At 41.0% G+C, this 16390-nt stretch overlaps 1 protein-coding gene across 1 annotated transcript; it reads left to right on the top strand.

Moving 5' to 3' along the window:
• The first annotated feature begins 1323 nt into the window (after positions 1-1323).
• LOC129848789 (zinc finger protein ZFP2-like) lies at positions 1324-11827 on the top strand. The gene is made up of 2 exons (XM_055915885.1): positions 1324-2012; positions 9939-11827. The coding sequence occupies exons 1-2, from the start codon at positions 1568-1570 to the stop codon at positions 11159-11161; spliced, it is 1668 nt and encodes a 555-aa protein (XP_055771860.1). The 5' UTR covers positions 1324-1567; the 3' UTR covers positions 11162-11827.
• Positions 11828-16390: the final 4563 nt, after the last annotated feature.

Genomic DNA, 16390 nt, shown 5'->3' with positions numbered 1-16390 from the left:
GAGGAGGTTGATCATCAGTGAACCTCTAGGATTGTGGCTGGGCTGGCGTTTCCACTTCCAGCTTTGTCATATATTTTGATACAATGAATGTTGATATTGTGAAACTATGTTATATATTTGTACCTTCTGTTTCATGAAGTGATGTCACTAAGTACTGGCCCTATATATACAATGCATTCGGAAAGCATTCAGACCCTTTCACTTTTTCCACGTTTTGTTACGTTACAGCCTTATTCTAAAATTGATTCAATCATTTTTTCCCCCTCAACAATCTACACAATACCCAATAATGACATCACAATACCCCATAAGACATCACATTGCCCCATAATGACATCACAATACCCCATAATTACAAAGCAAAAACAGGTAAATAAATGAAAAAATTTGATTTTCTTTAAAAAACAAGGACATTTCTAAGTGACCGCAAAATTTGAATGGTAGTGTACATCTACATGATGTATTGTTACACCATGTAGGAGCATTATAGACCTAGTCTGTTCATTATATACATCTACATGATGTATTGTTACACCATGTAGGAGCAGTATAGACCTAGTCTGTTCATTATATACATCTATATGATGTATTGTTACACAATGTAGGAGCAGTATAGACCTAGTCTGTTCATTATATACATATACATGATGTATTGTTACACCATGTAGGATCAGTATAGACCTAGTCTGTTCATTATATACATGATGTATTGTTACACAATGTAGGAGCAGTATAGACCTAGTCTGTTCATTATATACATCTACATGATGTATTGTTATACCATGTAGGAGCAGTATAGACCAAGTCTGTACATTATATACATATACATGACGTATTGTTACACCATGTAGGAGCATTATAGACCTAGTCTGTTCATTATATACATCTACATGATGTATTGTTACACCATGTAGGATCAGTATAGACCTAGTCTGTTCATTATATACATGATGTATTGTTACACCATGTAGGAGCAGTATAGACCTAGTCTGTTCATTATATACATCTACATGATGTATTGTTACGCCACGTAGCAGTAGTATAGACCTACAGTAGCTAGCTACTTATTTAGATTTAGTTTGACTTAATGAAACTGCCTTAAATGTGCTGCAATAAACATTTTTTATTTGCACTAATCGATCAACACATTCCTGTCTTTGTATCTCTCAATATAATAGTATTATTTAATTAAATCCATTTAAAATAATCTTTGTCTGAAAATAAATTGTGATCCTCAACTGCGTTTCCCCTCCAGTCAGCAGACGGCGATGTGCGTCTTTCAGGCGACGCTGCCAGCGTGACGTATAATCTAGTTGACGGTTCTTCATAAACAGCTCGTCAACCACCTCGGTAGCTTGCTAGCCAACATAGCCGAAAGATTCAAGCTATTTATACGCTTTCGGTGTATATTAGCTACTGTGTTTTCGACACACTTAGGTCGTATCTACTTGTTAACCTATTTAATTTAATATTACGTTATTTTGTATTAGTCAGCTATAGTAGCTGGCTGGTTAAGTTAGCACTAGCCTAGTCGCTAATGATAGCTAGCTAGCTAACATCCCCGACCATGAGCTCCCTAAACTACTCCCCTCTTGTTAAAGAAGAGGTGATCTGCTGGACGGAGAAAGAAGCTCTGGGGCTGAACATTGTCGTGAAAGAGGAGAAGGAAGAAGAGGATATCACAGTAAAACAAGAAGTAGAGGGTGAGGCTGTTACAGTGAAAGAAGAAGAGAAAGACGTTACAGTGAAAGAAGAGGAAGACGCGTTCAGAGTGAAAGAGGAGGAGGGTGTTACAGTAAAAGAAGAGGAGGAAGAGAAAGAGGTGGAGGATGTTACAGTAAAAGAAGAGGAGGATGTGAAAGAGGTTACAGTGAAAGAAGAGGAAGATGTTACAGTAAAAGAAGAGGAGGAAGAGAAAGAGGAGGATGCAGTTTTTGGTGTGAAAGAGGAGGAGGGGGAGATTACTGTCACATTGGAGGAAGAAGAGGAGGTTGGAGATCCGTTTAACCCCAGTAAGTACCGTCTCTGCAGTCGTTGAACCAATATGCAGTAAAAGGGTTCTACACTTTAATGTTGTTCTGTAGGAATGGCTGAAGCTACACTGTAACGTGTAGAACATCAAGAGTGGACCATCAACAAAACGTTAACAATTGATCAAATGCATCCAATAACATGGCCTGAAATACTGTAGTCCTCAATATCTCCTATTAGATTAGCCCAATATGTAGTCTTAAAGGGGCAATCAGCAGTTGTTACATCCATTTTGGGACTTATACATTAATGATATGTACCCATTGTTTCTTGAAGAATTCACTTATAAATTCCTCATGAGCTTAGTTCAACTGTCGTACCCCATCAGAACCCAAAATATAAGCTTTTTTACTCCTATGTTTATCAAATGTGTTAATAAACACTGTATATCCTCAACATGATTAATCGATTTATTTGAGTCTCAAGCATTTCTAAAACATTTAACATTTTCATTGAATTGTTAAAAAAAAATCTAATTTAGAATAAGTAACGTAACAAAATGTGTAAAAAGGGAAGCGGTCTGAACTTAATGAATGCACTAGGGCCCCAACTAAAAAAATCTTGGGTCAACCAAGAGTCATCTTTTCTTTCTACCAACCGATTGGTAGAAATGTTATATGTGTATTTTTCCATATATAGACACACCCCATGTGTTTTAATTAAATCAACTATATGTTCTGAACTGGTCTGATGCTTTAAGCACGCTGTTTGATCAAATAATTTAGACACACAAATGACTCGGGAGCCAGAGATCAAGATAGCCTAACCATCATAAAGAAACTCTTCCTACTCCTCCCGCTGCTGCTGGCCTTCGTACATTTTGATGTTATGCTCCTATAGTTTCTGGTAATAAGCTACACCAGCAGTCGGCGACCTTTTCCATTCCATCCATCCTTTGGGTTCCTTTTGGCAAACTCCAAGCAGGCTGTCATGTGTCTTTTACTGAGGAGTGGCTTCCGTCTGGCCACTCTACCATAAAGGCCTGATTGTTGGAGTGCTGCAGAGATGGTTGTCCTTCTGAAAAGTTTTCCCATCTCCACAGAGGAACTCTGGAGCGCTGTCAGAGTGACCATCAGGTTTTTGGTCACCTCCCTGACCAAGGCCCTTCTCCCCCAATAGCCCAGTTTGGCCAGGTGACTAGGAAGAGTATTACATTTAAAAATGATGGAGGCCACTGTGTTCTTGGGGACCTTCAATGCTGCAGAATTGTTTTGGTACCCTTCCCCAGATCTGTGCCTCGACATAATCCTGTCTTGGAGCTCTACGGACAATTCCTTCGACCTCATTGCTTGTTTTTTTCTCTGACATGCACTGTCAACTGTGGGACCTTATATAGACAGGTGTGCCTTCCAAATCATATCCAATCAATTGAATTTACCACAGGTGGACTCTGAACAAGTTGTAGATACATCTCAAGGATGATTAATCGAAACAAGATGCACCTGAAAGCAATTTTGAGTGTCATAGCAAAGGGTCTGAATACTTATGAAAATAAGGTATTTCTGTTTTTTACCTGTTTTCACTTTGTCATTATGGGCTATTGATGACACCCCTCTGAAACAAGATATTCTAACCATCAGAAAAACTTCTTCTTTAGCCTACTCCTCCCGCTGCTGCTGGCCTTCGTAAATTCTGATGTTATGCTCCTATAGTTTCTGGTAATAGGCTACACCAGCAGTCGTTATGCTCCTATAGTTTCTGGTAATAGGCTACACCAGCAGTCGTTATGCGCCTACAGTTTCTGGTAATAGGCTACACCTGCAGTCGTTATGCTCCTACAGTTTCTGGTAATAGATTACACCAGCAGTCGTTATGCTCCTATAGTTTCTGGTAATAGGCTACACCAGCAGTCGTTATGCTCCTATAGTTTCTGGTAATAGGCTAAACCTGCAGTCGTTATGCTCCTATAGTTTCTGGTAATAGGCTACACCTGCAGTCGTTATGCTCCTATAGTTTCTGGTAATATGCTACACCAGCAGTCGTTATGCTCCTATAGTTTCTGGTAATAGGCTACACCAGCAGTCGTTATGCTCCTATAGTTTCTGGTAATAGGCTACACCTGCAGTCGTTATGCTCCTATAGTTTTTGGTAATAGGCTACACCAGCAGTCGTTATGCTCCTATAGTTTCTGGTAATAGATTACACCAGCAGTCGTTATGCTCCTATAGTTTCTGGTAATAGGCTACACCAGCAGTCGTTATGCTCCTATAGTTTCTGGTAATAGATTACACCAGCAGTCATTATGGTCCTATAGTTTCTGGTAATAGGCTTTTATTGCCATTGCCAACTATGTAAAAATAGCCTACATGAAACCAACAAACAAAAACATTTGCAGCCTGCAAGTAGAAAATATCCTGATTAAAAATAAATATCCTATAAATCACCTTGCCTGCACATGGCCTGTCAACAACGAACTTGAAACATTCTATCAACTATCAACTGGGTCCTCCGAAACTTGCAACATTGTATAAAATATTCTGGGCCCTCAGTTTCCTGCGCCAGTGAGTTCTGGACAGACACAGCTGTCGTCTATTTGTGCAAAGGATAAGAAGTAATCAGGTATTTTATAACATTTCCACTGGATCAGAGCATTACATTTTTCCCTTTAATGCTGAGTGGTTATCGAAAGAGCGAGAGCTGGAAATAATTTACAAATACTTTGAGCAACTATTGCCATTCGTAATGGATTCTAATAAGACTTTGTTTACCTGCTGTTTGAGGTGAAGAAAAAATTAGTTGGAGAAGCTGAATATTTTTTTGTTGTTGAGAATCTCCACAACTCATTGGTGGTGCGTTAAGACAATCAGAAATACTATCAGACATCCCCAAATAGGCACATTAATAGGCCTACATTTGTGCTCAGTCCAGGTTGACTAGTCCTACTTCTATATGTGTAATCAGGTGTGCGTCCTTACTCAACACTGACAGGAGTGTTTCAAACAAAAGACAATGAATAAATTGACAAAAATTGACAAAACTGACGCATCTTGCGGGGTCAGGTCTGGGTGATCTGCCATGGGCTGTTTCATTTAGTATTCGTTTGGTTCGGTTGGGGAATGATTGTATTTCCCCATAGTATGTTCTACCGAAGTTGACCAACTGAAAGGGAGTGTAACTTTGATTATAATTACACTTCCCTGAAGGAGGGAAACGAGGTATAACACCTAATTGGCCCCACCCCTTCCTGGGTCGGTGAAGAGCGGTATTAAATTGAAGGATTAAAAAAACAAACCTCACGCTCATCACCTGTGGAAGGCGGGGCTTCCAGCGAGGCGTGGATATGATAGTATGTTGTACCTAGTTTCCCTCCTTCAGGGAACAGTAGTTATAGTCATAACATGTGGATTTAATACTATGTTGTACCTAGTTTCCCTCCTTCAGGGAACAGTAGTTATAGTCATAACGTTACGCTTGTCATATGATGAACTTCAACTTAAATACGGGATCTTGCTGTCGGACAGTTTTGTTATATTCTGAAATGCACTCGAACTATGTATCATTTAGTGGCTCCTTGTGTTACTCTGGGAAAACAGTTTTCATGGGCACAGAAACACAAAATCATTTCAGAGTTTGCTAAATCCAATGGTTTTTAACAGAGTCATCTTGTAATCCAAGACGGCAACCCGCCTCACCCATTATGATGCGGATCTGCTATTTTTTTTTTTTAGACCTTATAGCTAGAACCTCCATCAGAAGCTAGCCATCAGAAGCTAACCGGCTAATTAGCTACTAGCTATTTAGTCATTGTTAGCCACTGCTAAAGGCCTTTACCTTTTTAGCTCAGACACCAGCCGCTTTTAGCCTGGATAATATCTGTCAGTCTGCACAGCGCGATATCAACCCTGAGCATATCGGACTGTTTGTCTCCACTACATCACCGTATTCCTGCCGTAAGCTCTGGACCATTACACCGGATAATCGCAGCTAGCTAGCTGCCGCCGAGTGGCCCAGCCTCGACGCTAGCCTTGAGCCAGGCCCATCTCCCGGCCTGCTCAGTGGACCCTATGATCACTCGGCTACACAGCTGATGTCTCCCAGACTCTTCACTAACACGACTAGAAGCCACTACATCACCGGATTCCTGCCGTAAGCTCTGGACCTTTGCACCGGACGCACTGGAGTGGCTATAGTGGCTAATGCCCTTGTCCCGACGCTAGCACCAGTTAGCCTCGAGCCAGGCGCATCTCCCGGCTAGCATAGTAATGATTACCTAACGGCTTCCCTAGTTCATATATTGCTGTTCACTGGACCCTATGATCACTTGGCTACATAGCTGATGCCTGCTGGACTGTTCATTAATCACGGTTCTCCATTTTGTTTATTTTGTTCAGCCACGCTCAAGGTACTAAACGATATCATAACCGCCATTGATAAAAGACAATACTGTGTCGCTGTCTTCATCAACCTGGCCAAGGATTTCGACACTGTCAATCACCGTATTCTTATCGGCAGACTCAACAGCCTTAGTTTCTCAAATGACTGACTCGCCTGGTTCACCAACTACTTCTTAGACAGAGTTCAGTGTGTCAAATCGGAGGGCCTGTTGTATGGACTTCTGGCAGTCTCTATGGGGGTACCACAGGGTTCAATTCTCGGGCCAACTCTTTTCTCTGTATATATCAACGATGTTGCTCTTGCTGCGGGGTATTCCTTGATCCACCTTTATGCAGACGACACCATTCTGTATACATCTGGCCCTTCTTTGGACACTTTGGACACAACTTCTTGGTGACAGGAGGGCAGTATTGAGTAGCTTGGATGAATAAGGTGCCCAGAGTAAACTGCCTGCTACTCTGTCCCAGATGCTAATATATGCATATTATTACTAGTATTGGATATAAAACACTCTGAAGTTTCTAAAACTGTTTGAATGATGTCTGTGAGTATAACAGAACTCATATGGCAGGCGAAAACCTGAGACAAATCCAACCAGGAAGTGGGAAATCTGAGGTTTGTAGTTTTTTAAAGCTTGGCTTACCGAATACACATTGAGATATGGATTAAGTTGCACCTCCTACGGCTTCCACTAGATGTCAACCGTCTTTAGAAACTTGAATGAGGCTTCTACTATAAAGGAGGGGCTCATGAGACCTCTTTGAGTCAGTGGTCTGGCAGAGTGCCTTGGTCTCATGACGCGCGCTCCCGACAGAGTTACCTCTAGTTCCAGTGCTTTTCTTCAGACAAAGGAATTCTCCGGTTGGAACATTATTGATGTTTTATGTTAAAAACATCCTAAAGATTGATTCCATATATCGTTTGACATGTTTCTAAAGGAGTGTAACGGAACTTCTCGAGTTTGTCTGGACGAAGTGCCTGCGCCTCATGAAGATGGATTACTGGGCTGAACACGCTAACAACAAGTGGCTATTTGGACATATGAGTGTTTTCTATCCAATACTAACAATAATATGCATATATTATTGGGGGGTGCACCCCCTTGGTTTGTACTGTGGTGGAGATCTTTGTGGGCTATACTTGGCCTTGTCTCAGGATTGTAAGTTGGTGGTTGAAGATATCCCTCTAGTGGTGCGGGGGCTGGGCTTTGGGAAAGTGGGTGGGGTTATATCCTTCCTGTTTGGCCCTGTCCGGGGGTATCCACCTGGCCTTGCTGCTATTCCAGTTTCAACTGTTCTGCCTGCGGTTATGGAACCCCTACCTTTCCCAGACCTGCTGTTTTCAACTCTTAATGATCGGCTATGAAAAGCCAACTGACATTTATTCCTGATTATTATTTGACCATGCTTGTCACTTATGAACATTTTGAACATCTTGGCCATGTTCTGTTATAATCTCCACCCGGCACAGCCAGAAGAGGACTGGCCACCCCTCATAGCCTGGTTCCTCTCTAGGTTTCTTCCTAGGTTTTGGCCTTTCTAGGGAGTTTTTCCTAGCCACCGTGCTTCTACACCTGCATTGCTTGCTGTTTGGGGTTTTAGGCTGGGTTTCTGTACAGCACTTCGAGATATTAGCTGATGTACGAAGGGCTATATAAAATAAACTTGATTGATTGATTGATTAGCATCTGGGACAGAGTAGGAGGCAGTTCACTCTGGGCACGCTATTCATCCAAAAGTGAAAATGCTGCGCCCTATCCCATAAAGGTTAACGAACCTCCAAATGAGCTTCAATGCCATACAACACTCCTTCCGTGGCCTCCAACTGCTCTTAAACGCTAGTAAAACTAAATGTATGCCCTTCAACCGATCGCTGCCCGTACCCGCCCGTCCAGCATGACTACTCTGGGCGGTTCTGACTTTAGAATATGTGGACAACTATAAATACCTAGGTGTCTTGCTAGACTGTAAACTCTCCTTCCAGACTAATATTAAGCATTTCCAATCCAAAATTAAATCTAGATTTGGCTTCCTATTTTGCAACAAAGCCTCCTTCACTCACGCTGCCGAACATACCCTCGTAAAACTGACTATCCTACCGATCCTTGACTTAAGTGATGTCATTTTCAAAATAGCCTCCAACACTCTACACAGCAAACTGGATGCAGTCTATCACAGTGCCATCCGTTTTGTCACCATATCCCCATATACCACTGCTCTCGTCGGCTGGCCCTCGCTACATATTCGTCTCCAAACCCACTGGCTCCAGGTCATCTATAAGTCTTTGCTAGGTAAAGCTCCGCCTTAACTCAGCTCACTGGTCACCATAGCAACACCCACCCGTAGCACGCGCTCCAGGAAGTATATCTCACTGGTCATCCCTAAAGCCAACACCTATTTTGGCCGCCTTTCCTTCCAGTTCTCTGCTGCTAATGACTGGAACGATTTGCAAAAATCACTGAAGCTGGAGACTCTCCCTCACTAACTTTAAGCATCAGCTATCTGAACAGCTTACCAATCGCTGCAGCTGTACACAGCCCATCTGTAAATAGCCCATCCAATTGCCTACCTCATCCCCATGTTTTTTAAACTTTTTTTGCTCTTTTGCACACCAGTATTTCTACTTGCACATCATCATCTGCACATCTATCACTCCAGTGTTCATTTGTAATTACTTCGCTACTATGGCCTATTTATTGCCTTACCTCCTTACTCCATTTGCACACACTGTATATAGACTTTCTATTGTGTTATTGACTGTACGTTTGTTTATCCTAAGTGTATGTAACTGTTGTTTTTTTGTCGCACTGCTTTGCTTTATCTTGGCCAGGTCGCAGTTGTAAATGAGAACTTGTTCTCGACTGGCCTACCTGGTTAAATAAAGGTGAAATACAAAGAAATCTTAACTTTATTAGCAACACCCAAATCTATACTGTCATTAACGCGGTTCTTCAATAATTACACATAATTCTTAATACTGTAGCAAACATTTATATTAAGCAGGACATTCAAACGAGCCTTACAATTATAATCCAAAGTAGTGTGAAATGTACTCATAATCAACCTGGAAATAGAGGTTACTCCCCTGAGTTTTCCCCCATTCACATTCAGAATACATTGTGAAAAACTAAAAGCTTTGCTCACCATTTTTGCTCCAGGCAGATATACTACATCCATAACTTGTGGTTTCCTCATTAGCAGATATACTACATCCATTACTATCGGTTTCCTCATTAGCAGGGAGGTGTTTCTGCAATCAAATTGTGTGCGCATCGCCCTTGTGCCGCAATTTTATTAAACACAGAAAGGGGCCTATATTGGAGACCAAAAGTCGTCTGGCACACTGCTTAGAGTTTCAACAACATGAATAACTTATTTCTAGTCTACAATCATTGATGTTACTACTACAATATGACTATTCTTGCTCATTTTAAGACAATTGTCAAATAATTTTAACATTCATTACAGACGTCAATTGTTGTACAACATCATGGCTACGCTGTTGGCATCACCTTTTACAGTGGATTTCCACTGTTGTGGGCCTTTAATCATCTGACTTTGTTGTTCACACAGGAGAGATACGGGACTATCGTGGATCCTCTGGGGCGCCTCAACAACCTCATGATGCTGACGAGGCAGAGAAGAGTCTCTCCAGATCAGAACGCCTCAATAAACACCTGCAGAGATCCACAGGGAAGAGAACTCACTGCTGCTCTGACTGTGGGAAGAGATTCACCTCATCAGGCATTAAAATTCATCAAAGGATCCACACAGGAGAGAAATCTTATAGCTGTGATCAATGTGGGAAGAGTTTTACTAAATCTGGCTCTCTGACAGTACACCAGAGAATACACACGGGAGATAAACCTTATAGCTGTGATCAATGTGGGAAGAGTTTTGTTACATCTAGCAATCTGACTATACACCAGAGAACACACACAGGAGAGAAACCTTATAGCTGTGATCAATGTGGGAAGAGTTTTGTTACATCTAGCAATCTGACTATACACCAGAGAACACACACAGGAGAGAAACCTTATAGCTGTGATCAATGTGGGAAGAGTTTTACTACTTCTGGCTATCTGACAGTGCACCAGAGAACACACACAGGAGAGAAACCTTATAGCTGTGATCAATGTGGGAAGAGTTTTTGTCAATCTAGTGATCTGACAGTGCACCAGAGAACACACACAGGAGAGAAACCGTATAGCTGTGATCAATGTGGGAAGAGTTTTACTACTTCTGGCTATCTGACAGTGCACCAGAGAACACACACAGGAGAGAAACCTTATAGCTGTGATCAATGTGGCAAGAGTTTTACTACTTCTGGCTATCTGACTTTACACCAGAGAACACACACAGGAGATGAACTTTATAGCTGTGATCAATGTGGGAAGAGTTTTGTTAAATCTGACCAGCTCACAGTACACCAGAGAATACACACAGGAGAAAAACCCTTTAGCTGTGGTCAATGTGGGAAGAGTTTTACTACATCTGGCTCTCTGACTGTACACCAGAGAACACACACAGGAGAGAAACCTTATAGCTGTGATCAATGTGGTAAGAGTTTTGGTCAATCTTGCCAGCTGACTGCACACCAGAGAACACACACAGGAGAGAAACTTTATAGCTGTGGTCAATGTGGGAAGCGTTTTGGTCAATCTAGCCAGCTGACATTACACCAGAGAACACACACAGGAGAGAAACCTTATAGCTGTGATCAATGTGGGAAGAGATACTCTGGTAAAAGATCTCTGATCAAACATCAGAAAATACATGAAGGAGTTTTTTCATGATATCAATGAAATAATTAAATAATGTCACAATGTAGATTATTTTAACATTGTAGTAGGAGTATTTTGTAATGAATGTCAATGTAGAACCCTAAATGTTTGCCCCCTGTTCAATTGATTTTAGCCTCAGGGAAAAAATCCAGGCTCTGAATTGAAAGAGTTATTATTTATGTGATTTAACAAAAAGTGACTAACAAAAAAGAGTTGTGTTACACTTACCACGTTGGTGACCCACTTGAATCACAATGTAGCTAGCTGTTTACCACGTTGGTGACCCACTGGAATCACAATGTAGCTAGCTGTTTACCACGTTGGTGACCCACTGGAATCAAAATGCAACACTTCAAACTGTTTCTGCATATTGGTTATTGATTTGGACACGTTAAAACTGTGTTTTGACATTGCACTATTCCCATTTATCAAAATGTCATTCAAAAGACGTTGAAAATAAGACTATGCCTGACGTCCAATATATGTTCTGTCCAGTATATGTTCTGTCCAGTATATGTTCTGTCCAGTATATGTTCTGTCCAGTATATGTTCTGTTGGAGTTGAAAGTGAAAGTTGAAAAGATGTCTTTTCGGGTCGATTTTTTTCAATGACTTGAAAACTGCTTAATTTCAACGTACTTGCAGCCGATACACCTATAATCAATTTTTATTAACAATCTGACATCACTCCAGTATTTCTTTACAACATTCAAATGCTAATTGTCTTTATTCCACTACTGAAGAAGCATGACCCAAATCACCTCATATATTCAAACATTCAGCCTGACAAAGTATACATGTTTTATTATTCCATGCCTCACCATTAAGTTAATTATTGCCAATACATATTAACAAAGGGGTGAACATTTGGTTTTGATATTTCATATTATGTAACATTTAGTAATCATAGTTATTCATGCAACCAACTTGACATTTTTGGGTACAATTATATTGACATTGTTACCCTGCTTTTATATGCAACAACATGCCTATCTAGTGAACCCTGAAAAGAGAGAGAAGCTCAGCAGTGAGGTGGAAAGTTACTACGGATATCGCAGGAGTTTCCTCTTGAAATCAGACACGTCTGTCATAAGGACAACTTGGTTGCTGATTATCTCAAGGGTGGGCAGTCAAATAGGTTTGTGTTTTGCATTTAGCCAGTGAGTTACCATGGTCACAATTTATTCTGACACGTTTTTCTGTGTTGGATATTAGTTTTATCTCTTATTCTTTTCTGTATTTTTTAACTGCACTGTTGGGGGCTCGTAAGTAAGAGTTCCAAGTGTTGTATCCGGCGCATGTGACTAATACAATTTGATTTGAGTTTTGTTTGGGCTCGTTCCAAGGGGACGAGAGTTCTAGAAGCTAGTGAGTTTTAGGAAGACGAGAGTTCTAGAAGCTAGTGAGTTTTAGGAAGACGAGAGTTCTAGAAGCTAGTGAGTTTTAGGAAGACGAGAGTTCTAGAAGCTAGTGAGTTTTAGGAAGATGAGAGTTCTAGAAGCTAGTGAGTTTTAGGATTCTATGGAAAGAAAAATGATTAAAAAAATAATACGATTGTATATTATTATTTAGAAGAACGTGTTTTTTCTTGTTTTTAATTGTTGACAGCCAGTAGACACCATGTTTATATTGTAGAAGGTGAAGCATTGTAGATGATTATGTGAAATGGAAGTTGTAGAGATACTCTGAATGATTGGCTATGAAAAGCCAACGGACATTTACTCCTGAGGTGCTGACATGTTGCACCCTCGACAACTACTGTGATTATTAATATTTGACCCTGCTGGTCATCTATGAACATTTGAACATCTTGGCCATGTTCTGTTATAATCTCCACCCGGCACAGCCAGAAGAGGACTGGCCACCCCTCAGAGCCTGATTCCTCTCTAGGTTTCTTCCTAGGTTTTTGTTTTTCTAGGGAGTTTTTCCTAGCCACCGTGCTTCTACACCTGCATTGCTTGCTGTTTGGGGTTTTAGGCTGGGTTTCTGTACAGCACTCTGTGACATCAACTGATGTAAGAAAGGCTTTATAAATACATTTGATTGATTGTACAACTGAATGCATTCAACTGAAATGTGTCTTGGGAGCACTGATTGGTGTCACCTCGTTAGTCAGTATGTGTTACACCTGTGCTGGCTTGTCCATCTCTTTAGTGGGAAGGTGTTTCACCTGAGCTGGTCCAGGGTCTATTTAAGAGTGTCTGGCCCAGTGCTCCAGTTGTCTTGATAGATGTGGAGAGTCAACACCTTTAGTTGCTCCACCTTTTTGGTTTGCTTCCTGTCTTTAAGTTTGTTGTGGGGTTTTCTTTTGTTTGCCTCTTCTTGGCAGATTTAGTGGGTCTCATGGTGGGTGTCTTTTAGATCCCAGTTGTTACTAGTCAACTTCTAGTGGACACCCCCATAGTGTCTTTCAGAACCCCTCCTAGAACCTGTTTAGTTGTAGTAGTTGTTACTAGTCAACTTCTAGTGGACACCCCCATAGTGTCTTTCAGAACCCCTCCTAAAACCTGTTTAGTTGTAGTTGTCAGTGACTCTGTTAGTTCTGAAAAACAAGCTTATATTTTGGGTTGGGTGGATATAGGATCATATTGTTTATATTTTAATCAATGGCATTTCCTTACAATTTCCATTAGTCTTTCAGTTGTTTTTCTTCTGTTTTTATCCTCTTATGTTTGTTGTGTATGTAACCGATGTGAAATGGCTAGCTAGTTAGCGGTGGTGCGCGCTAATAGCGTTTCAATTGGTGACGTCACTCGCTTTGAGACCTTGAAGTAGTGGTTCCTTTTGCTCTGCGAGGGCCGTGGCTTTTGTGGAGCGATGGGTAACGATGCTTCATGGTTGACTGTTGTTGATGTGTGCAGAGGGTCCCTGGTTCGCGCGAGGGGACGGACTACAGTTACACTGTTACATGTACTAAATATATAGTTTAATTTTCATAGTTTTTTCCTGTTGTCGTGTCTTTACTGTCATTAAATTGAAGACTTATAGTTTTTATCAAAGAATCTCTGTAATTAGTTATTACGCGATTAACTAAATTATAACGTAACTAATTAACTAGGAATTTGGGGCAGATATTTTCATATCTGATCAATAGTCTTCTGATTAATGATTTATTTATTTTACCTCACGTTACTCATTCCAAACGTCGTAAATTGTTGGTTATCTGCACGAACCCAGTCTTCACTATGAGTCATCGGACTAAAGTTATACTGTTACATGTACTAAATATATCTGTTTAATTTTCAGTTTTTTCCTGTGAAACCATTGTGTTGCATCCATGTCTGACATGTGCTGTATAAATAAAGCTTGATTTGATTTGAAAGTATTGCAAAACAAGAACATTTGACAAATGACCATAATATCAAAGAACAAATGTGTGTGTCTGAGGAGAAATTAACTTTCATACAGCTAAAGGGGGTGAGAAATTACACCAATATCAGTGAACAATTTATTTACAATGTAAATAAACATGGATGATGGAACATATTACCTTTAGCTGACGTGATGAACATAAATATTTACCATCTAAACCATGTGTGACCTCTCACCTCTCTGGCTGTAGAAGTGTTCTTCCTAACCAGTCCCTCAACAGCTCTCTGACTGAGCTCCACCCTCACTGGGTCTTCAGAGGAGAGGAAGGCTGAGGAGGGATGGAAGGATGAATGGATCAGTCAATCAATAAAGTGTAGAGCTGCTGTCTATGCTGTCTGACAAAATCACTACTTTAGTAGTTCATTGAAGGAAATCAGGCTTTATGACTGCTGAATACCAACTATCTATCACTTAGATAATGTATTTTCAATTTCAGGTAGAAATACATCCTTGGGACGTCCCTAGCCCATTGAAGTTTACATTTAAAATGGTTAAGGTAGGGGTTAGGGTTTAGGGTAGGGATGTCCCAAGGATCCCTGATTGCATTGACCATCGTGCATTCTTCTGTCTCTTTTACAGAGCAGGTGTAAAAGAAACACAGACAAGCCAAGTAGGCACGCAGTGGATTATGGTCACTGTAGTTAAATACGTTTTATGCGCTAAACTATGTATATTATTGGCCTGTTGGAAACTACAACTCCCTACTACATCACACAGTTCAGGCTGGATCTGATTTATCTCTAGAGAAACTACAACTCCCTACTACATCACACAGTTCAGGCTGGATCTGATTTATCTCTAGAGAAACTACAACTCCCTACTACATCACACAGTTCAGTCTGGATCTGATTTATCTCTAGAGAAACTACAACTCCCTACAACATCACACAGTTCAGTGTGGATCTGATTTATCTCTAGACTAGTTCCAGACACACCCTCTGGACAGACAGGCCAAAGGCGCTTGGCCCAATTCAGGGAACCGTTGATCTACTTCAGAGGAACTGTGTCTAGAGTGATTTCCTGTTGTTTTGACACCTCACTGGAAAACTAGAATAACTAGCTGTTGCTACAGAACGAGACGACCAATTCCCAGTTAGTCTGTGTCTCGTTCTCCACACACGGACACACACCAAGATCACGTGTTTTCTATATGCACAAGATAGTTTGACTATATAAGGCTTCTGAACTCCTTGTGTCATCGAGCTCTCGGCCTTCCACCTCAGAGTGTAGGGCTGACCAGCTACATTATTGCAATTCTTATCAAATAAAGGTTTATTGTTTGAAGAAATGGCAAAGTCTCTCCTGATTGGCTAGAATTTCCACCACAATGTGCAATAGGCTTTTTCAATACCAACAATGATAAACTAGATCCATTCTGTTGTTGATTTACTCCTGTGTTTTGAGTCGTCGTCCTGTTGCATCACCCAACTTCTGTTGAGCTTCAATTGGCGGACAGAAAGCCGTACATTCTCCTGAAAAATGTCTTGATATACTTGGGAATTCATGTTTCCGTCGATGACAGCAAGCTGTCCAGACCCTGAGGCAGCAAAGCAGCCCCAAACCATGACTCTCCCTCCACCAGACTTTACAGTTGGGACAAGGTTTGGATGTTGGTGTGCTGTGCCTTTTGGTCTCCAAACATAGTGTTGTGTGTTCAAACTGTATTGGAGCAGCAGCAGCTGACTGCCCTGTTCAACGCCAGTTCACCGTCTCACCTCATACTGTATTGGAGCAGCTGACTGCCCGGTTCAACATCAGTTCACCGTCTCACCTCATACTGTATTGCAGCGGCAGCAGCTGACTGCCCGGTTCAACATCAGTTCACTGTCTCACCTCATACTGTATTGGAGCAGCAGCAGCTGACTGCCCA

This window comes from Salvelinus fontinalis, unplaced genomic scaffold, assembly GCF_029448725.1.
Source record: "Salvelinus fontinalis isolate EN_2023a unplaced genomic scaffold, ASM2944872v1 scaffold_1177, whole genome shotgun sequence".
Classification (NCBI taxonomy): domain Eukaryota; kingdom Metazoa; phylum Chordata; class Actinopteri; order Salmoniformes; family Salmonidae; genus Salvelinus; species Salvelinus fontinalis.
This window is presented reverse-complemented; position numbering and strand designations above follow the sequence as displayed.

Excerpts from the sequence above, each read along its gene's own strand:
- LOC129848789 (XM_055915885.1), top strand. The coding sequence starts at position 1,568 with ATGAGCTCCCTAAACTACTCCCCTCTTGTTAAAGAAGAGGTGATCTGC. Across the intron at positions 2,013-9,938 it reads TGGAGATCCGTTTAACCCCA|GAGAGATACGGGACTATCGT; the intron begins GTAAGTACCGTC and ends TTGTTCACACAG.